The following is a 21,983-nucleotide window of genomic DNA, read 5'->3' on the forward strand; positions in this document are numbered from 1 at the left end:
ATCAGGCAGATTCCAAGCCAAAGGCCAGGCGGAACAACTCTGTCTTACAGGCCCTGCGGAAAGAAATCAGATTCTGCAGGTCCCTGGTCTCATGAGACAGAGCGTTCCACCAGGCCGGAGCCAGTATTGAAAAGGCCCTGGTTCTGGTTGAGGCTAATCTGACTTCCTTAGGGCCCGGGACCTCTAGGGTGTTGCTATTTATGGACCTTATGAGAGGTGTATAGCAGAATCAGACTAATCCTGAATCCTGGACCAAATCAGGTTGCTTCAGGTAGATGTCAGACTTGTTCTCAGACAGAAGCAGGGACCTCCAGAGATTCAGACATCAAAGAACACTGCAGACATGGTGCCTGTAAAAGCATTGTTCACAATATAAGGAAAATGCCGGCATGGGAAGGGAGAGCTTTTTTGTGACTGACTGGTCTATCTTTTTAATCAGAGAAAATGATCTTATCGGGGATCTCTAATCACAGTGGTTTGTGGGAAGTATGCTAGAGTATTGTATCACCTTGATCTTCTCTGTTACATGTTCCTGCTGGTTCTCCTAGTAGTGTTTGCTTGGAAAATGCTGAATATTCAAGTCCCTTTGCCTCTGCCACATGCCCGCACATCCACTCCTGTCAAATCAGCTTTGCAGTTGGTTTATGTGACTTTTGGTGCCAATTAAGCACAGAACAAGCCTGAAGTTATTTTTCATTCATCTTAACTTTCCTAGCCCCTGCACCTATGCTTCTGACATTTTGTAGGCGCCTCAACAATAGTTGCTATTTTCTTGCTAAAACTATTGCTCATGAAACCACAGGGAGGGAAGCAAATCACTTTCAGTTTCCCATCAAACAACTTTAAAGGCATCTAGAGCAAGAAACGTGGATCTATTCTTCTGAAATCTGGCACTTTTCTTACCTAGGAGCATCTTTATGTTGTATCTTATTTCCATGCAGATTGCCTGCAAAAAACTCGGAAATTAAGTGAGCCTGTTTTTAACTTACTCTAAAATGGTAAAGACTGCCCTTGCAGGAACACTACTGCAGTCATTCTTCTGAAATTGGCAGGATGTATCCTCTCAGGGACAAGGATGGTGCTGTGAGTTAAACCACAGAGCCTGGGTCTTGCCGATCACAAGGTCGGCGGTTCGAATCCCCGTGATGGGGTGAGCTCCCATTGCTTGGTCCCTGCTCCTGCCAACCTAGCAGTTTGAAAGCACACCAGTGCAAGTAGATAAATAAGTACCACTCCGGCGGGAAAGTAAACAGCATTTCCATGCGCTGCTCTGGTTTGCCAGAAGCGGCTTAGTCATGCTGGCCACATGACCCGGAAGCTGTACGCCGGCTCCCTCGGCCAATAAAGCGAGATGAGCGCTGCAACCCCAGAGTCGGCCACGACTGGACCTAATGGTCAGGGGTCCCTTTACCTTTATCCTCTCAGAGGGGGCTTCTATGCCTGCAAATTACATCCATTTCTGCCCCCCCCAAAAAAAAACCAGGAAAAGAAGGAAATACAATTTCTTTTAAAAAACGTTTAAAGGTTCCCAGCACACACACAAAAATCTTGAACTGATTTGTCTGTAATATGGCAGACTTTATCCACTCAGAATGGGCTACTATGCTGGAAAATATCACTCAGTTCAGTTAAAAGGCAAAAAGTTACAGCCTTCAAAAAAATTTCCCATAATAGTTATTGAGTTAGTTATTTTTCTGAACTGGTATTCTGATTCGGACCCAAACAGAAATGAAGTGTGTCCCCCTAAATATTTTTCTACTTCTGCAAATGTTCCCCTGTGTGCACCAATACCCCACTGTTACTATTAAAACAGTATTGAAGTTAGTTCAGTATTTATTTAATCCCCATATTGCAGATAAGGAGGCTGAAGAGATATTGCTCCATGCATTTCCATGCTGTATGTTAGGGCTCAGCCTGATCCTGTAATCTTTGCAAAATACCAGAGGAGGACCAGGAATGGATTCCTTTAATCCTAGAAGCAGCTGCATAGGCAATAAAAGGAAAAAAATGCACACAGCGACTGTGTCACAGACAGCAGGCGGGCTTGATTGCAAATCCTTATCCAGCAGTTTCAAGGGGGTTGCAGGAATCTCTGTGCTGATTGAAGAGCAGATGAACACCTGAACCTCTGAGCCACAGCACGAGCTGGTTATAAAATTACACTCTGGTCATCACCATAAATGCATCAAGCCTAAGAAGTGGCTGTAGTGACTGCAGTTTTTGCCCTTTATGCTTCTTCTATGATAACTGCCTGCCTTCTTTTCTTTTTTTTTTTAATTTGAATGAATTTTATTAGTATTTTCCACACAACAACAACAACATGAAAGATATCAAAATATAATAATACACTACACACAAAAATCAACATTCAAAAACTAAAAAACACACACAACAAAAACAAAACAACAAAAACAAATCCATAACTTACAAGTTAATATTATAAACACTAAAACAACAACAAGACGACATTGACTTCCACCAATCCCACAACTGCCTGCCTTCTGATGTTTTTGCAAATATGTGTAAATGCGTGTTTTAAAACGGATGCCTAACGAATCAAAGACATATTTCTAGCCAATTAGAAGGTTTTTAGCTGATTAATCTAATTGATGAATCAACTAAAATTTACAGCACTGAGTGAAATTTGGCGCGGATTTGATGTTCCAGCTTACACAAAACACCTGAGACTTTTACAGGGAATTTTAAAAGAGTTTTTCAGTGACAATAGTCACATTTCTCAGTCTGACATTTTGAGTACCGTAACCAAATACACACATCTTGTGAATGCTGCAGATCCATTTAAACTGCTGCTTTTCTCAGCAAAATATACAGAATCAATGACCCGGCTGGGTGGGTTCACAGCACAGTTTTCATGAATCTTGCAGATAACGTTAGCTTGTTAGTTGCATATAGTTAGGGTTGCCATATTTCAAAAAGTAAAAACCAGGACACCATGCAAACACATTCCGATGTCTCTTCTGCATTTGAAATCCCGGTAAAGTCCAGGGTATGTGGCAGCCCTACATATAGTTACATCTTATTTTCCTCCACAGAACCCAAAGTGCTTTACATGGGCTTAGGTAGCCTCTCTTCAAGTGAATCATGGCATTGTCTTCAGCGCTTCCCTTGAGACCATTTCCTGGGCTACATCTCTCTCCACTAAAGTTATTTAATGATGGAGATTTTGTTCATGCTAAGGTGTCAGCCCTGGATCTGGACTGTATCAGACAGTGGGGATTCATAGGACTGAAACCTATTGGTGATAGTCAGCTACTCACGGTAGACCCACTGAAACAAATATACATGACTAAGTTATGTCTCTTAATTTCAATGGGTCTATTCTGAGTAAAACTTTGTTGACTACAACCCAAAGTTGAGAAAATGCAGGACCTTGGACAGCTGCACGTTAAACAGCTTCAGGAGATGTCGTCTCTGCAGGGAGCGACTCATTTATTTCATGAAACACTGCTTGATTATAATAAAACCTCAAAGGTACTATTATTATTTTGTAAAAGTATCATAAATTGCAATAAGTAAATCACCAAAACAAAATAAGGTAGCAAAATCACAAAAGACCTACCTGTTCAGTGAATTGGCCCAAATACAATGGCCAAATGGGACTCTCTCATTCACCCCAACCTTCACCCCTTGGAAACATGATTCCACTCTCCCTACTTTGGGTCTAGCAAGCAGATCCCACTGCTCTAGGGTCATTATACATAGAGCAGGGGTCGGCAAACTATGGCCTGGGGGGCCGAATGCGGCCCCCCAGGCTCAGAAATCTGGCCCGTGGACCCTGCCACCTGCTCGGTCAGTCCCCACGCGCTGCGGACGCCTCACCACATGGGGACTGACTTCCACGACACTGGCACAGCTTCTGGGCGGGTGGCAACACTGGCGCAGCTTTGGATTGGCTGTGGCTGAGGTAACCCCGGCACAGCCATGGGCATAGTGACGGGCGCGTCGCAGAGCTTCAGCCGGAGTGTGGTGTGCCTGCTGGCGCCGTGCCTGGCACCCAGCTCGGTGATGCTGCTGGCGGCGTGCTCGGTGGCCACACTGGAGCAGCTGGAGGGTGAGCTGTGCACCGCCTGACTGGCGCTCCGCATGCACGGCCTGCCCGCTGACCTGGCCTTGGACGCCGGGCCGCAGCACGTGGTGCACACTGCTTGGCAGCTCTGCAGGGATGGGCTGATGTAGCGGCTGCTGCTCATCAACAATGCCAGTGAGTGGGTGCAGCCAAGACGCACACCTGAGCGCGTGCAGAGTGCGTTCCTCCTCCAGGTTCGGAGGCAGCTGTGGGACCGGCTTGCAGGGTATTTATATTTTTCAAAATATAGTCCAGCCCCCCCCAAGGTCTGAGGGACAGTGGACTGGCCCCCTTATGAAAACATTTGCTGACCCCTGACATAGAGGGTAGTTGAACTCAAAGGAGCTGCCACAATAATGCCGTCACTCTCAGAAATGCCTATCTTCACATCTTTGGGTCTGAGCGTTACCTAACTAAACCTCTGCATTGTATGGCCAAGTTATGATCTTGGTCTGAGATCTGGGCAAATATTGAAAGCCTGAGTTTTGAGTGTAACTGAAGGAGCCCAGAAACTTAGAGGACACCTTCCTCATTCTGTTTCATCCATCAAGGATGGCAAGATGGAGACCCCAGAGCTGGCACCTTGCAAGTTTGTGGTTTTGGTGTTCTCTGTTTACCGTCTAAATGATCTGCTTTGATTCCTACAACATTTGTTCTGTCAAAGTAGTGTAGTTAAGGTAATTTCTGTCCTACCAGTGAAATTAGCTTCTTGCACATTGTTAAAGGGTGATAATGCTATGTATATACATCCCATTTGTTGTATGGGCAAGTTAGGTGTTTAGTTGAAAGTAATCTTTGTCCCCATTAAACAGGGCCATTTCAATAGTTTTTTTACTGTTGTTGTTGTTGTTTTAAAAAAAGACAATTGGAAAGCTAACATTTACCTCATCGAGCCAACCATAAGCATAATTTATTGGGTGCCAGTTTATTTACGGCACTTTTAGTGCCCCCCAGCTGCTAGTGTTTGATAGTAAACTTAAAGGATATTTTTTACAGTGCATATCATAGTAAAGCTACAGTTTTTATGATAAAACTGACTGAGTTATAGTTCTTGCTGTTAAAAAAAAATCAGCAGCTATACAGATGCTAGGATAAAGTCACAGTTTAGCAAGAGTATCTACAATAACCCTTCCAAAGAAATTGTTGCACAGTTTTATTTGCAAGCTATATTTTTTCTTTTGGTATTTTCAATCTTCCCAGTTCCCTTTGAACAGGAGTGTAAATAACTACTTGGCCAGTCTCTTGCAATAAGCAGGACTGCAATCCTATCTACACTTACTTGGGAGTAAGCCCCATTGAACATGGTGGGACCTCTGAGTAAACGTGTATAGGATTGCATGTAAGAATGCCTCCAGTCAAGCAGAGAATTGGAAGATGGGCAGGTGGACAAGAATCATAGAATCATAGAATCATAGAGTTGGAAGAGACCACAAGGGCCATCGAGTCCAACCCCCTGCCAAGCAGGAAACACCATCAGAGCACTCCTGACATATGGTTGTCAAGCCTCTGCTTAAAGATCTCCAAAGAAGGAGACTCCACCACACTCCTTGGCAGCAAATTCCACTGTCGAACAGCTCTTACTGTCAGGAAGTTCTTCCTAATGTTTAGGTGGAATCTTCTTTCTTGTAGTTTGGATCCATTGCTCCGTGTCCGCTTCTCTGGAGCAGCAGAAAACAACCTTTCTCCCTCCTCTATGTGACATCCTTTTATATATTTGAACATGGCTATCATATCACCCCTTAACCTCCTCTTCTCCAGGCTAGACATGCCCAGCTCCCTTACCTGTTCATCATAAGGCATCGTTTCCAGGCCTTTGACCATTTTGGTTGCCCTCCTCTGGACACGTTCCAGTTTGTCAGTGTCCTTCTTGAACTGTGGTGCCCAGAACTGGACACGGTACTCCAGGTGAGGTCTGACCAGAGCAGAAGTGGTTCTCTGATTTATTTTGAGCTGTTCTGCGCATGTATGTATCTAGCTGCAGACCAGCTAGTCATTGGGATGGGCGGTTAATGTCAATGGAGTTGGTTGCAAGGCAGCTTTTGATTATTATCTATTGAATTCAACTTTAGCACAAACATATATCAGAGGCTGGGTTGCATAGATCCATGCAGAGTTCAGCATATGATGATAGCACAGTAAGGGTCTACCTAGCAATTTCAGCATATGGTGACCAAGGGCGAATGCTTGCCTGTGTTGACTTTTAGTTACTACAGGCCCATGGTGAGATTGTGACACCCATCCATCATCCACAGGGAAGGAGCCATAGCTCTATGGAAGAATCCATGCTGAAGGTCTCAAATGGAATCCTTGGAATCTCCAGGTGAACCATTTCACCCCCAGTTGTATGGAAAACCACTGCTAAGCAGAGTTTGTAATACTGGGTTAGATGGACCAGATGTGGCTAAAGCAAGCTGAATGGACACCATAAGTTGTGCACATCATATGATGTTTTGGTGGATGAGCACAGATGGGCAGCAGAGTGATTATTTCAGGGTTGGAGAAACTGTGGCCCTCCAGATGTTGGGACTCCTACACCCATCTGTCCCAGCCAGCATGACAATTGTTCAGGCCGTTGGAGACCAACAGTTTATTCATTTCCTGGGTTACTTTGTAGATTTTTCAGTTGAAAGGGAGTCCAAGGGTCACCCAGTCCAACTCCCTGCAATGCAGGAATCTCAACTAGAACATCCATGGCAGATGGCCACCCAACCTCTGCTTAAAAACCTCCAAGGAAGGAAATTCCACTACCTCCCAAGGGAGCCTGTTTTAGCTCTCACTGTCAGAATGTTCTTTTTGATGTTTACTCAGAATCTCCTTTCATGTAACTTGAAGCTATTGATTCTTAAGTACTACCCCTCCAGAGCAGGGGAAAACAAACTTGCTCCGTCTTCCATGTGACAGTCCTTCAGATATTTGAATATGGCTATCATATCTCCTCTCTCTCAACTTTACCAGGCTAAACATATCCAACTCCCTCAACTGTTCCTCATAAGTCTTGGTTTCCAGACCCTTGATCATCTTGGTCACCCTCCTCTGCACACCTTCCAGCTGGTCAATATCCTTCTTAAATTCTGGTGCCCAGAACTGGGCACAGTACTCCAGGTGTGGTCTGACCAAGGCAGAATAGAGCAGTACTATAACTTCTCTTGATCTGGACATTATACTTCTGTTGATGCAGCCTAGAGTAGCATTAGCTTTTTTTTTGCTGTTGCATTACACAGTTGATTCATGTGAAGCTTGTGGTCTACTAAGACACCTAAATCCTTTTCACATTTACTACTGACAAGTCACATGTCCCTCATCTTATATGGTTATTCCTGCTTAAGTACATAACCTTACACTTGTCCCTATTCAAATTCATTTTGTTAGTTTGGGACCAGGTCTCCAATTGGTTAAGGTCATATTGATTCCCGATTCTGTCTTCTGTGACATTAGTTACCCCTCCCAGATTGGCGTCATCTGCAAATTGGATGAGCATCCCCTCGATTCCTTCATCTAAGCCATTTATAAAGACATGGAACAACAATGGGCCCAGGACAGAACTCTGTGGCCCTCTCACATGTCACTTTTTTTCCAGGATGATGAGGAACCATTACTGAGCACACTTTGGAGTCAGTCAGTCAACCAGCTACAAATCCACCTAACAAGTTCTCTCATCCAGTCCACATTTTATCAGCTTCTTCACAAGAATATTATGGGAGCCTTTGCCAAAAGCCTTACTGAAATCAAGATACACTACATCCACAGCATTCCCCGATCCACCAAGCTTGTAACTCTATCAAAAAAAAAAAAAGAAATGAGATTTCATCTGGCATGACTTATTTTTGTGAAACCCATGCTGGGTCCTAGTAATCACAGCATCCTTTTCTAACTGCTCACAGACCGACTGTTTAATTATCTGGCAATTAAACAGTTCTGGCATCCTTCCTCAGATAATGGAAATCTTAAGCCAAAAACGAAGCAGCATAACAACAGAAAAATCAATTTTAACACATTGTTTGCTTAGCTCGTTTTGAAACATAACATATGAGAAGGCAGATTATTTCATAAATCTTGATCAACTAACATAGTGACTCACAATAAGAATCTATTTTAAGAATCTATTTTAAATTGCTTCACTTATTTCTGCCCAACTATGTGCAAATATGATGTGTAGACAGATTCCTGTCCAAAGGAATGCAGAATACAAAGGGAGATGAGGGAAATGTAGGCAGGGGTACACAGGGGAAGGATATGTATTGATTTCAGGCGCAAGTATAGTGGGGTCTCATTACTTAATGTTTGGGCCAAAGCCTTGATGGGAAAGTGAATTTTGAGGTTGGTTTAAAGGAGGAGAGGTAGTGCTATGTGCAACGAGGATGATGATAAGAGTTCATGTAATATTGTCTCAAATACTTTACGTATCTAATGATTAGATACCTGAGCAAAATAATATAGTCCAAAAAAGGATAGATCGATATAACTATATATAGGTACACACCCACCTATTATGTTAAGATGTTAATATGGATGCCATATGGACAAGGTATTTTGGGGTATGTGGTTGGGATAAAAAACCAATTTATAAGCAGGGAAAAGGAAATCTTAGAAGTTGCCAGTTGCCGGCAGGAGCTGTCAGAATTCATTAGGCGTCCCCACCGGTTTTCTATTGGCTTTGTTATTTGGTTTCCGATATTTGTCTTCAGCTGTGTACTCACACAGCAGGGATCGGGTGTGTGTGTGCGTGGTAGAAGATTTCCCCGGCAGCCTGCAGGCAAACTGCAGCAAAATCAAAATGAACCAATGTGGGCGAGTGGAGAGGGCCAAGGGAAGGAGAGGAGGGGAACTGACAGCAGCTATTCTGATTATTTTAAGCATGGGGGTATTCCAATAAAGTAGAAAGTGGGGAGGCATGGGTGTCTGACCTGGGCAACAAAATGGGCATTCTGGTGAGGGGCACTGAACCCCCATCCTACCAATAGCTGACCTCCTTGCAGCTCCTCTTCTTACCAGCCGAAGTCAGTTCCAGGATTCAGCTGTCAGTTCTCAGCTGTGTCTCATTCAGCTATGCTCTCCACACCCATTTCCAGGTACATCAGGTTTGATGAGTTTTCCAGGGTGTCCAAAGGATGGGGAAAGGCCCCCACCCATCATTCACAGCTCTTTCTTCATCCTCTCCTCCTGCCCCAGCTGTTTTATAAACATTCTTCTTCTTCGCTTTCACAGCCTCTGCATCTTTGTACTGGATGTATTCACTAGATGATTCATCAAGGGGTAGCATGTGCAATGTCCCTCTCATCCTTGTGCATTGGCTAAGAGACATGTGGGAATGTTCAGGGAGGTAGGAGAGGATATATTGTTTATTAGTATCCTTCTAACTTGCACTAGTAAGTTCCTTGACTTAGCAGAGTTTCACATTCCCCTTTTAAATGCACAGTGAGTAGCTCATTGCAGGCTTGTGTAAGCCTCTCACTGTTAGATTCCTGGTAAGTTCCCTTATATCCCTCTTAAAAGAATAAACACGGCACAATCTTGTGTAAAGTATATAAAAGTAGTTTACTCAGTCAGTTCACAGATGGATCCCTGAAGGCAGACTTAGTTACAAGTATATACATGTGGAGCTATCCCATATGGGGATAATCCCAGTGTCCTCCATTGGCTGGAAGCCAACAGAGCCTTTCTAGTGGAAAGCTACTCCAACGACGGAGGAAGTCAAAGAGACAGAGAGTGTGTGTGTGCTGTGTGCCTTGACACTTTTGTTACCTGGACAGGTAAGGTCACACCCACCTCTAGTCACATGCAAAGGACGTATGCCCCAGTCAGGAGGAAACAGGAAGTTTTTGACTGGCTGGACCAAACATTCCCCCACATGTCCACTCTAGGAAAACAAGGAATATTGTACTTGACTGCTACTTACATATCACATCCCACAAGCCAGAGGCTGGTTTGTACCTCTGGCCAGGCAGCTCCCCAACCAAGAGGAATGGAGAGGCAACGCAAACTCACCCACTTCCTTCAAGAATTAGCATGTTAGTCCTTCCCTCTCCAGCTGCTGGTGAGTGAAGATTCCTGCCCGAGACCTTGGGGAGCTCCTGTCAGTCAGAGGAGATAATACTCAGTGCTATATGATTCCATCTCACTTCCTAAGATTAGCAGCTTCCAGGATACCTTCAAAGGTAGCGCCATGTAAAGCGCATTGCAGTCCAATTGTAAGGTTAAAGGTAAAGGTAAAGGAACCCCTGACCATTAGGTCCAGTCATGGCTAACTCTGGGGTTGCAGCACTCATCTCGCTTTATTGGCTGAGGGAGCCGGCGTACAGCTTCCGGGTCATGTGGCCAGCATGACTAAGCTGCTTCTGGAGAACCAGAGCAGCGCACGGAAACGCCGTTTACCTTCCCGATGGAGCGGTACCTATTTATCTACTTGCACTTTGACGTGCTTTTGAACTGCTAGGTTGGCAGGAGCAGGGACCGAGCAACAGGAGCTCACCCCGTCGCAGGGATTCGAACCACCAACCTTCTGATCGGCAAGTCCTAGGCTCTGTGGTTTAACCCACAGCGCCACCCACGTCCCTTCTCCTGTAAGGTTACTAGAGCATTAATTACCTGGGCCTCCAGTGAAGGCACTGAATGAGTAACCCCAAGCTGCGCATTTGTTCCTTTAGGGGAAGTGCAACCCCATCCACACCAGGCTGCCTCCCTGGATCTGAAAACCACCTCCCAACATCGTCTCTGTCTTGCTGGGATTCAGGGCTCATCCATACTTCTGCTTGCCCTGCCAGTAAAACCAATTGCTTACCTTTGAATCAGAGCAAACATCAGTTGGGTTTTCTCCAGCTTGACATTTGATCCAATGTAGTACTAAACAACAGGTTTTACGGGGGGAAGGGGCAGGGCAAAGGCAAAACTGCTTGGACCCATACTTTCTAGTCATGGAACAAGTGATAGCACGGATGAACCCTAAGTTTATTGGCCCTCACCCAGGTCACCACTGCCTCTGGACACCGGTCCAGCAACCTGTCCATGCAGTGGCCATCTTGATGCCTATGGGAAGCCCAAAAGGACCTGAGCATCTCTACTGACTTGTGGTCCATAGCAAAATGATGTTCAGAGGCATTTGCCTCCACCAGTGCAAGTACAGCATGGCAGGTAGCTATTGATAGCCTCATCCTCCACGAATTTGTAGGAATTTGAATGAAAATGGTACATAGATTATCTGCAGGGAGGATCTGAATAAAACCACTTGTGGGGAGGGAAACCAAATTTTTCTCAGACACAAACACACCATAATCAGCTTCTTTTTAAGCAGGGGTAGGGAATCATTGCTCCCTCCCCTAATTAGACCAGACATAAGTACCAGTTTGAGACCTTTCTCCTCAAACCACACCACCTGCCCCATATCTGATGTAGCCGCAGAGGAGCAACCAGGAACTTAATGTGAGTTCCTTAGGTTGAAGGGGGCAGGGGCTTGCTGTCAGCACCAAAAGGAAGTCCTACCCACCTGTCAAAATGGCCCACAGAGGGTTAGGGATGTTGGGATCTGGCTGGCCAGGCAAAAAGGTTCACCACCCCTGTTTCTAGCAAACAGAGCTGTCAGGTTTGTGTAATTTTTATTTTAAAGGTGCCTTATTCACTCATTTCCCCCTCCCTCCTGGTGCAGATTAATTATTAAACATAGCTGGCATGCTCTTTTCATCATGATGGAATCTGCAATGAAGGGGGGGAGACACATTATTCAATTAATCCCAACTGTGCTTCTGCAGAGTAGGTAAAAGCCTCTATTATTATTGCATTATATTGCTTTGCAAAAAAAAATCAAAGACATGAAGCAGTTGTGGCATGGAGCAGGTAGAAACAGCCTCCCAGTTTTGTTAAACTAAGCTGTGACTCATGTGTACTTCCAGAAACGGCATGCAAAAGCAGATAAGCTCTCCGGCGAGACTGAATTTAGGAGCAGAGAAATTAAAAGTAGCTAGATCTGGGGCTAAAGAAGGACCATCAAGGAGAAATATTCTCAGGTGCTATACCAATAAAGTTTATTCCTTCTTTCCCTTTATGAGGCACCTTTTACTTGCACCACCCTAAACAGCCTAAAGGAGAGTTAAAACAATTAGCACAATAAAATAATATTAAAAATAAAAGAAGAACAAGTGGTATATTAAAAGTGGCAGGAGAGAACAGAAAACGTGCACACAGAGGTCAATAGCTTAAAAGGCATGGCAGATTTGTTTTTTTTTTAAATTCTAGCTGAGTCAAAGAAATGGATCGAGTGGGTTCCTCTAGAAAGGAAGTTTGACAGAAGAGGAGCCACCACTGAGAAGACACTGGTCCTACTCAGAATCGTGGTGGCTGGTCATGATGCCTTTACCTTCTTGTGAAGTAAATCACAAGTACTGAGGCTTAACTAGTGTGACCACCGAAATCAGCTGTTGACTCCAGCTTCTGTGAACAATGATGCTTGTGCTTGACTCTGATAAGCTGGATTCCTTAATATTTATTACGCTAAAGCTAAAAGATTGCTGGAAAGAGATTCGGGCCATTTAAGAAATGCATACTTCGACTGAAACAAAAGAAGAATCTTTGAAACAAATTAACACTAGCAATGAACTTAATGATGTAATAGTTGTATTCTTGTCCTTTTCATTTTTCCAGTGCTGCATATGATGCTGTTCTCGACAGAAATGTGGCCATTAAGAAGCTCAGCAGGCCGTTTCAAAATCAAACACATGCGAAGCGAGCTTACAGGGAGCTAGTCCTCATGAAGTGTGTGAATCACAAGAATGTGAGTTTTTCTTTCGGTGGTGGGATTGAAAAGCATGAACATTTGACACTGCAAACCGAGAGAGAGAGAGAGATAATGTTATGCCCTGGTTAATTTAAAAACAAGATTATGTTTTGCTTTCCAGGGAATGTTTTCCAGGGAATTCCGCCATTGATAGTTGTGCCGCGTCTGCATGAATTTGGGAGGTATGGGTGTGATCAGAGCTGGATTATTCCCTTCCCAGAAGTAGGTGTCAGGGAAAGGGCAAAAGTTTAGCTGCGCTCACTATCTGCTGGCAAAAGAGAGTTGAGTCTCTGAGCCTCGGATCAGCATATTTGATTATGCTGTCACTATGGAGATCTCCTCCTATTTAAATCCCATGAAAGTCCTGTGGAGAAGAGTGGAAAACCAATTCAGTTTCCATTCTCTTGTGCAGCAATAGATCAATTGTGTGCTTATTATCCCGTCCACAGCGACATAACTGGTATATGCTAATACTGGATAACATTTGTGCTTATGTGAATAGCATCAGGATTAAGGTCAAGGTTGGAACTCAATGACGTGGGGTAAAGCAGTAGAGGAATGAACCTTGTGTTCTCTTTCAAGTGGATTTTATTTTTTTTAGTTTTATCCCTTTCTTTCGTACCCTTTTCTTTTTGCAGCCTCCTCACCAAATGGTGAAGGGCACAGCTCTCTTCCAGCACAGATCCGACCATCTCTCTTCCCCCTCCCTCCACAAGACATTTTCCTGTAAGATTGGTTCACGTTGCTATTCTCAGTGTAGCAAAGCATGAGGTGCTTTTAGTTGTGGCGGGGTAGAAATTAACATTAAAATAAAATAAAATACATTTTTTCCCATTTAAATCCCAAATACAAAATTTAAAATTTAGGTTTTGAAAATGAACTGGGCCCCACCTCAGTTCTGAATTCTTCAGACTTCATCATTTTAGAAGCTGCCAAACAGGAAATGTCAGAAACTCCTGAGAGCGGGAATTGTAGCTCTGTGAGGGGAGTAGAGGTCTGCTAAAAACTCTCAGAACCCTTCAAAGAACTGCAGTTCCCAGAATTCTTTAGGGGAAGCCATGACTGTTTAAAGTAGAATCACAGTTCCTTAAATATATGGTGTGAATGTGACCTGGGTCTGTTGGAAGGATCAGAAGCAAGCATGTAGTCCAGTTCAGGGAGAAATCAAGAGCAAACAGAGATCAGAAGATTCAGAAGGTAGCAACGTGCCACCTTGTCTGAAGGGCCATCAAAGATGCTCTCTCATCTTCTAGGCTCAGATGCTGCCAGTTTGTTCTCTCAATTAACGTTTTAATAATGTGCTTTCAAATTTTATACATTTCAGACGCTTAAGTCCGCATTTCCCCCCTTCACTTGTAATTACCACAGAGTGCCTAAGAGGCTAACATTTACAGTGAATCAAATATATATATGTCACAGCTGCAGATAATTTGGTTCACATTGGCAATAGCCATTTAAAATGGCGGTTTTAAACTTCCTTCCATGTATGCTCAGCTTCCCACTGGGAAGCCTGGGAAACAGATTCCCTAAGTACAGTCATACCTCGGGTTACAGACGCTTCAGGTTGCCTTTTTTTGGGTTACGGACCGCCGAAACCCGGAAGTACCGGAATGGGTTACTTCCGGGTTTTGGTGGTTGTGCATGTGCAGAAGCGCCGAATCGCAACCCGTGTGTGCACAGATGCACAGACATGGGTTGCGAACGTGCATCCTGCACTGTAATGTGGTGAGGAACTGCAGGTCTGAGGGCCCAACGCCTCTCTCCTGGCCTCTCTGCCCAGGCCTCAGAACTGTGCCAAGCCCCATCATTGCTCTGCACCCTCCTCTCATGATTTTTGCCAGGCTGGAATATGACCTTGAACTAGGATAATTCCCCTTTCTTTCCAGGATGGAGAGTGTGAGGTGTGTCTGGCCACACCGACTTTTGCCACGCTCTTTACTACGTGGCCCTCTGGCTGTAAAAAATGGGTTCCACCTACGCCCTAACACTTATTGACTTATTGAACTGAGCCAGGAGGCAGGGGAACCTCGTAGCTCCAGGATCCTTGGCAGCAATGGATTATTCAGCAATCTTGAAAAGAGAAAGGAGCAAAGCTGGAAAGAATCGTAGAGTTGGAAGGTCATCTACTCTAATCCCCCTTGCAATGTAGGAAGAGGGGTATTGCTGCAGATGGGGAGATGAAGGAATGAAAGGAAGACTCGATTTTCTAGGTAAAGTTAGGACAAGAGAGCAGTGGGAACCCATAACGCGAGAGGGATGAAACTCTTTGCAGCAGAAGTAATGGACAGAGACACGTGTAAGCATATTTACAGCATTTATTCAGCAGCAGGACAAAGGAAAAGCATGTCTGCTTCCCTTTGTGTCCAAGCACAACAGCAGTATAGCAAAAGCAATATACAAATGGAAGTTCCCAGCAAGCTGTGCTGGAATGTAAACAGGCATGTGACACACAACAGTCAAGCCTGTTCCTTTTAAGGTGGAACAGAACTATATCCTAACAGGTAGCTGTCCACCAATGAGATGGCAGAAGATAAAGCATTCATGAAATATATTGCAAAATAGACATCTTATGGCATTTTTAAAAATGCCTATGAGCTCCATGAGTTTACGCCTGTGTGCTAGGCCAGTTCAGAGCAGTTTCCACCAGCCATTTGACAGAGCAAAGCAAGAACGCAGACGGCGGTATTTGAACTATATCCTGTATTAATTCAAAGTTACTCCCAACCCCTAGCACTGCCAATGATCAGCTTCATTTTGACAGCTGCATCTCTAAAGGGCTGGTGTGTGCCAAATACATTTAGCTGGGCTGGGGTACATGCTTCAGCCTTGCAGTAGGCACTAACCAAAGGGAGTGACAATAGCAGCTTTTAAGTGCAGCCTAATAGTGGCAGCAGTAGCAGAAATTATTAGTAGCAGTGGATCACAGTAACATCCTGCACCCCTAAAAAAGCAAAAACAAAGAAACCATTTGCTTTAAATATGTAAGTTGTTGTTTCTCTGAAGCCTCAACACCTGTCTCTCCTTCCCTGACAAGCATCATTAATATACCACTGACGCCTCGTGGCTTAGCAAATTCTACATGTTTCTTTCCAGCGGGGCTGAATATTCAGCTGTGAACTCCCAGTTTAAAGGGAGAATTTGCTTTGCTTTTGTTTGAATCAAAAGCAGGCAATCACAGTCTTCTCAAAACAATGTCTTTCTTTGCAACATATGCCTTTGTGATCTGCTGCTTGTGGGTTGTTGTTGTTATATATATATATGCGCACTTGTAGCAAGATGGATTGGTGTAAACTGAACAGTTTTAAAGAGCAATTTCAGTAGTGCAATCTGTCATAATCTGATCAACTGCTAATGTTTTATTATCATTCTTTCCCGCTCTCTCCTTCTCTCCCTCCCTGCTTTTCAGATTATCAGTTTATTAAATGTCTTCACACCACAGAAATCTCTGGAGGAGTTCCAGGATGTGTAAGTAACGTGGACAAAAGCAAAGCCTAAATCTTTGCCATTTGCGGGAGGGGGAGAGGATTGAGGGAGAAGTGGGCATTGTACTCTCTAGTGAACAATCTGCTCTCCTCTATATCAGAGGGCGATGTTGCGCAGGGGCAGCCGAGCCTCATAGTCTTCCGGCGTGGGGGTGGGGAGAGGTACGCTACGTCCCCCCTACATCATTGCCGGCTGCGTCGGCGGCATTGCAAGGCAGCCCCAGCCTATCAGCCGGCAAAGCGGGTATGGCCGTGGTCCATTTAAACTCAGCGTGGCCAGCTGGCTCCCTCTTCCTTGCCTCTTTGGCATTGGGAAAGCCTTCGTTTGGGATGCGGGTGGTGCTGTGGGTTAAACCACAGAGCCTAGGGCTTGCCGATCAGAAGGTCGGCAATTCGAATCCCCACGACGGGGTGAGCTCCCGTTGCTCGGTCCCTGTACCTGCCAACCTAGCAGTTTGAAAGCAAGTCAAAGTGCAAGTAGATAAATAGGTACCACTCTGGTGGGAAGGTAAACGGTGTTTCCGTGTGCTGCTCTGGTTCGCCAGAAGCAGCTTAGTCATTCTGGCCACATGACTGGAAGCTGTACGCCGGCTCCCTCCACCAATAAAGTGAGATGAGCGCCGCAACCCCATAGTCGGCCACAACTGGACCTCATGGTCAGGGGTCCCTTTACCTTTACCTTTAAGCCTTCATTTGGCTGGAGGGGAGGTTGTTGCCCCGCCTGCCCCTCCTTGGTAAGGGTATCCTGTTATAGGCATCCGGGGTGTGAATACTGTCCGAAGCCTGGGCATCACAGCCCCTACAAAGACCCCTCGGGGTGCCACTATCTGACATAAATTGTAGGGCACTCCCGTCAGTGGTTTACCCTTCCGTGGACTCCCTGCCAGGAGTCAAGATATAGCCTGGCTTCACCCCAATGCCTAAGCCAAACCGCTCACATCTCTAACCAATAAAGTTGTGGCCTATTTGAACCCATAAACCAAATATTCCCTGTCAGTGTGATTTATTGTTCTCCTGAGAACTTTGTGGCTCGGGTGCCTTGGGGGCGCAACTAAAACTCAGGAATAGCTGAATGGAAAGTGCTCCTTCTCCTCAGAAATTGCCTCATGTCCAACACTCCATAAGGCAGTGACCCGATGGGACCAACCTTTCCCCCCCCCCCCCCATTTCTTTGTGTCATTCCTATATTTTGTACCTACAAGAGGAGCAGGGGAGAAAAGAAGAAGCAAATGACCAGCAATTATGTATGCTGGTTTTATATTATGGAAATAATAAAATGAAAAAACGTGCAAATGATAAAAAAAAAAAAGAATTGGAAAAAGTCAAGATCAGAAAACTCACGACTATCTGCCTACTGCTTTTAGGTATGTCAGAAAGCACTTCCCACCTCGATTTAGAAGTGCAGAAATGGAAAGTGTACACAGAGCATCGTAACGGAGGTGCTTGAGAAAATGCAGGATGTGGGGTTGTGGTCGTGAGGAGGGTCTGAACATGTTCAGACATGCAAAGGAATCTGAATGGCTCTAAGCAGCTCCTTTTGATTCCTTTGTGTTGATAGCTTTCTCAGGCAGCTCCTGTTACCTCAGAAGTCCCTGAGGTGTGCAGGCTTCTGAAAGGTGCGTAAAACACTCTGAAATCATCTCCTTGTGTTATTTTTGTGGGTTTCTTTTTTTTTAAGGAAGGAGGCGAAACATTTTCCCCCTCTTCCATATTTATTTTCCGATAACCTATGACTCTGTAAAAATTATTTGCCTGGGGGCAAAGCAGAGAATTGCTAGTATTTCCACTGAGCATTGTCCGCCGTGGCTTGGCATGTAAGGAGAACCTGACCTGAATAATATTTAAGGTAATCAGAAGTGTTTCTAGTTGGCCAAACTCTCCTCATTCTGCCCCCTCCCCTTTAACAATTTCCTTCACTATACACTATACACAGTTTGTGTCCTATAACGCAAGGGCAAAATCTTGGCAGGGGAATCAACTTTTCTCTTCACACTGTGATATGTCAGTGTTTTTAAAACTCTCTTCTGCGATGCCCTTGGCAATTGCAGAAGCCCCTGGGAAAACTAAATCTCCCATAATCCCTTGTGACTTGGCACACTGTTACTCAGTGTGGTGAGGCAATGGAGGGCAGAAGATGGAGAAGAAAACTCTCTCTATGCTCCTTCTACTCTTCTTTCCACCATCCAGTTCCCTGTGAGGAAAGAGGAGTTGTTCAGGGGATGGCAGGGGATGGATTTGGGGGATGAGAGAGAGCAGCAGAAATGGGTGAGCAATCCCCCAAAGTCTTTCAAATTGGCTAAGAAATTTTACAATGGGGTATTTGATTGGGGGGGGGGGGAGAGCATTTTGAGTAATTTCCAAGCTAATGTGAGGCAGTATGAGGTTTTCCCCATATCTAGTAGCAGCTACCACTGGGATGTAAATGAAAGGTCCAGCAAAGTTTAGAATTTCCTAGCCAATCCCATTCCAGGATTTCCAGTCTTGGCATGACAAGCCAGCACTGTTTTTATTTTGTTTTGTTGTATCTGCATAATAATTATCGACCGACTCCCCCTCTGCAATTATTTATTGAAGGTTTCTTGACTGTCTGCAATGCATTCAGTGCAATATGCAGTCCCTCTCTGCAAGGCTGGCAATTTACAACAGGCAGGCAAGATGGAGGATGGGTCAGACACTCCTAATATGGAGCTGAGGATAAGCAAATAAAAGACATAGTGAAAGAGGAGCGGCTAAGCTGGAGCTAGGGTGGTCCAGGAAAAGCCTTTGTTTTAGATGGAGACAAAGCTCAGTGGCAGAACACACACCCCACAATCTCTGGCATCTGCAATCAAAAGAATTGCCGGCAGCAGTTCATGTGATTGACCTCACATGAAGGTCAGAGAAGACTGTACTGAATTCTGGTCTGATACACTGCGTGGCGATCTCCTTAGAACAGAAGAGGAGCCAACGGCACATATAGTCCAGCTTCCTGTTCACACAGTGGCAAACCAGAAGCAGAACCTTAGCTCAAGGGCATTGAAATATACTCAGAGTCGCAAAGTGATTTCATGCTCTTTATTCAGCTCATAGTGGTGAGGAGGAATGAATGAATGTCCCCTCACAGTATCTGCTTTATATACATTACTTACACAATGGGCTGCACATGATTGGCTAATTCTGGAATTCTACTGTAAGCCAATCAGGTTGTGGATTCACTTCTATCTGGAGCAGGATTGGGTGGTTCCTGCCAACCAATCATACTGCTGCATTGTTCTAGGACCAATCAGACTGCTGCATTCTGAATCCTATTGTTCTAGGACCAATCAGACTGCTGCCTTTTGGATCCTATTGTTCTAGGACCAATCAGACTGCTACAGTTTGGATCCTATTCAACTCAGTACATAACACCCCTCCCCTCTAAGTTCCAGTCCTGCCCGGGAGGTCGCATTCATAGTCCTCAAGGTATGCCGGCGGCCTACGTGTGCGTTGTGGCCTGGGGTGTTCCCTGGTCCGGGCTCCGGGTTCTGGCTCGTGTTCCAAGGATGCTGGCTGTGATGCGGCTGTTTGGTCTGGTGCAACCGGCTCGCTCAGTCGTGGTTCTGGTTCCGGTGTCCTTTCGGCCTCACGGGTCCTCTCTGTATTTACTGATTCTGCCTCTCCTGCTGGCCCCTCCTGCTCTATGGGCCTCACTGCCCCGCTGTTCCCTTGGGACTCCTCTGACCTGTCCTCCTCCTGGTTTTCTCCCGGGAATCGTCGCCGTATCTGGTCGCAGTGGCGGCGCCAGCATTGCCCCCCATCCGTTAGCACCTCGTACGACACGGGGCCAGTGACCCTGGTGATTGTGGCGGGTACCCATGCTGGGCCTGCCCCAAAATTCTTTGCGTACACTGGGTCCTGGGCCTTGAAGGTCCGGGGGTTCCTGCCTTCCCCCACCACTACCTCATCCTGAGCTCTATCGGGGTGAAGGCGGTCCAATCTGATTGCAAGGCGCCGACCCATTAGTAGTTCAGCGGGGCTCCGGCCAGTCGTTGAGCTGGGGGTGCTGTGCTGTGCTAGAAGGAATGTGGCAAGGCGGTACTCCCAGTCCCCTTGCGTCATGCGGCGAAGGGTGTCCTTGGTGGTCCGCACCATGCGTTCTGCTTGGCCATTGGTGGCAGGGTGGAACGGCGCCGAACGGATGTGGCGGATGGCGTTCTGCGCTGTGAAGGTTTGGAATTCTCCTGACGTAAATGCAGTCCCGTTGTCTGAGACGAGAGTGTCAGGGAGCCCGTGGGTTGCAAACAGCCTGCGTAGTACCCGGATGGCTGCGGACGTGGAAGTGGACGGTACCAGTGCGACTTCCAGCCATTTGGTGTAGGAGTCCACCACTATGAAGAATGTTTTCCCCTGAAAGGGGCCAGCGAAATCCACATGCAGGCGTGACCATGGTGCTCGGGCGGACTCCCAGGACTGGACTGGGGCCCTTGGGGGATCTGGGCGGGATTCTTGGCAGGCCTGGCAGTGTTTGACCCAGGCCTCTATCTCTCCATCGATCCCCGGCCACCACACATAACTCCTGGCAAGGGCCTTCATTCTTACTACCCCTGGATGTGTCTCGTGTAGGGCTGTGAGGACCCTTTTGCAGAGGGGCTGGGGAACAACGACTCTGCTTCCCCATAACAGGCACCCCTTGTGGGCCGACAGTTCATGTTTGCGGGTTGTGTAGCCGGCGAATTCTGGCCCGGGGCTGCTGCTGGGCCATCCCCTCCACACCCAGTCCAGGACCCGGGAGATGACCCTATCTTTCTTGGAATGGTGTGCAACTTCTTGTGCCTGAATGGGGCGGTCGGGAAGCAGCTCCAGGCTCATAACCTCTTGTGCAGGTGCTGGGTCAGGGCCTGTTTCCGGTAGTGGTAGCCTGCTGAGGGCGTCCGCATGGCCCATCGCCTTCCCAGGTCGGTGAATCAGTGCATACTGGTAGCTGGCAAGGAAAATTGACCACCTGAGGACGCGAGGAGACAGCACTTGGGGGGTCTGCTTTTCGGGGGCAAACAAGCCAAGCAACGGCTTGTGGTCAGTCACCACGGTGAAGGGCCGCCCGTACAAGAAATCATGGAATTTTTTTACTCCCTTTACGATTGCCAGACCCTCCTTGTCGATTTGCGAGTAGTTCCGCTCGGTTGTGTTGAGTGTCTGGGAAAAGTACGCCACCGGTACCTCTCTTCCATCCGGGAGTTGGTGCCCCAGGACAGCTCCAATGCCGTAGGGTGAGGCGTCGCATGCTAGCACCACCGGCAGCCTCTCGTCGAAGTGTGCCAAGACTGAGTTTGAGACAAGCAAGTCCTTGACTGCCTGGAATGCGGCCTCCTGGCGCTGGCCCCACACCCAAGGGGCCCGCTTGTCCAGGAGTCTGTGTAGGGGCTCCGCTACCGCCGCCTTGTGGGGAAGGAAGGAATGGTAAAAGTTCAATAGTCCCAAGAAGGCCTGAAGTTCAGTCTTGCTCTTGGGCGCTGGGGCATCACAAATGGCCCGTACCTTGTCCCCAGTCGGGTGGACCCCTTCTGCGTCCACCATAAATCCCAGAAAGTCCACCTGAGGCACTCCTAGTAGACATTTTTCCCGCTTCACCTTGAGACCCGCCGTCTGGAAACGGTGCAGAACGGTGCGGAGGCGGTCCTCAAACTCCTCTGGT

At 46.2% G+C, this 21,983-nt stretch overlaps 1 protein-coding gene across 8 annotated transcripts in view; it reads left to right on the top strand.

Annotated features, from left to right (window-relative positions):
* MAPK10 (mitogen-activated protein kinase 10) overlaps positions 1 to 21,983 on the top strand; it is a 236,496-nt gene that overhangs the window by 161,272 nt on the left and 53,241 nt on the right. For all 8 annotated transcript variants that reach the window (XM_081020953.1, XM_081020954.1, XM_081020952.1 and 5 more), the window contains 2 exons: positions 12,719 to 12,848; positions 16,258 to 16,316. In XM_081020953.1, coding sequence (XP_080877079.1) covers positions 12,719 to 12,848; positions 16,258 to 16,316 — 189 coding nt within the window. The remainder of the gene's footprint in view (positions 1 to 12,718; positions 12,849 to 16,257; positions 16,317 to 21,983) is intronic.

Source organism: Podarcis pityusensis (assembly GCF_964106645.2).
Source record: "Podarcis pityusensis genome assembly, chromosome: 9".
NCBI classification, from domain to species: domain Eukaryota; kingdom Metazoa; phylum Chordata; class Lepidosauria; order Squamata; family Lacertidae; genus Podarcis; species Podarcis pityusensis.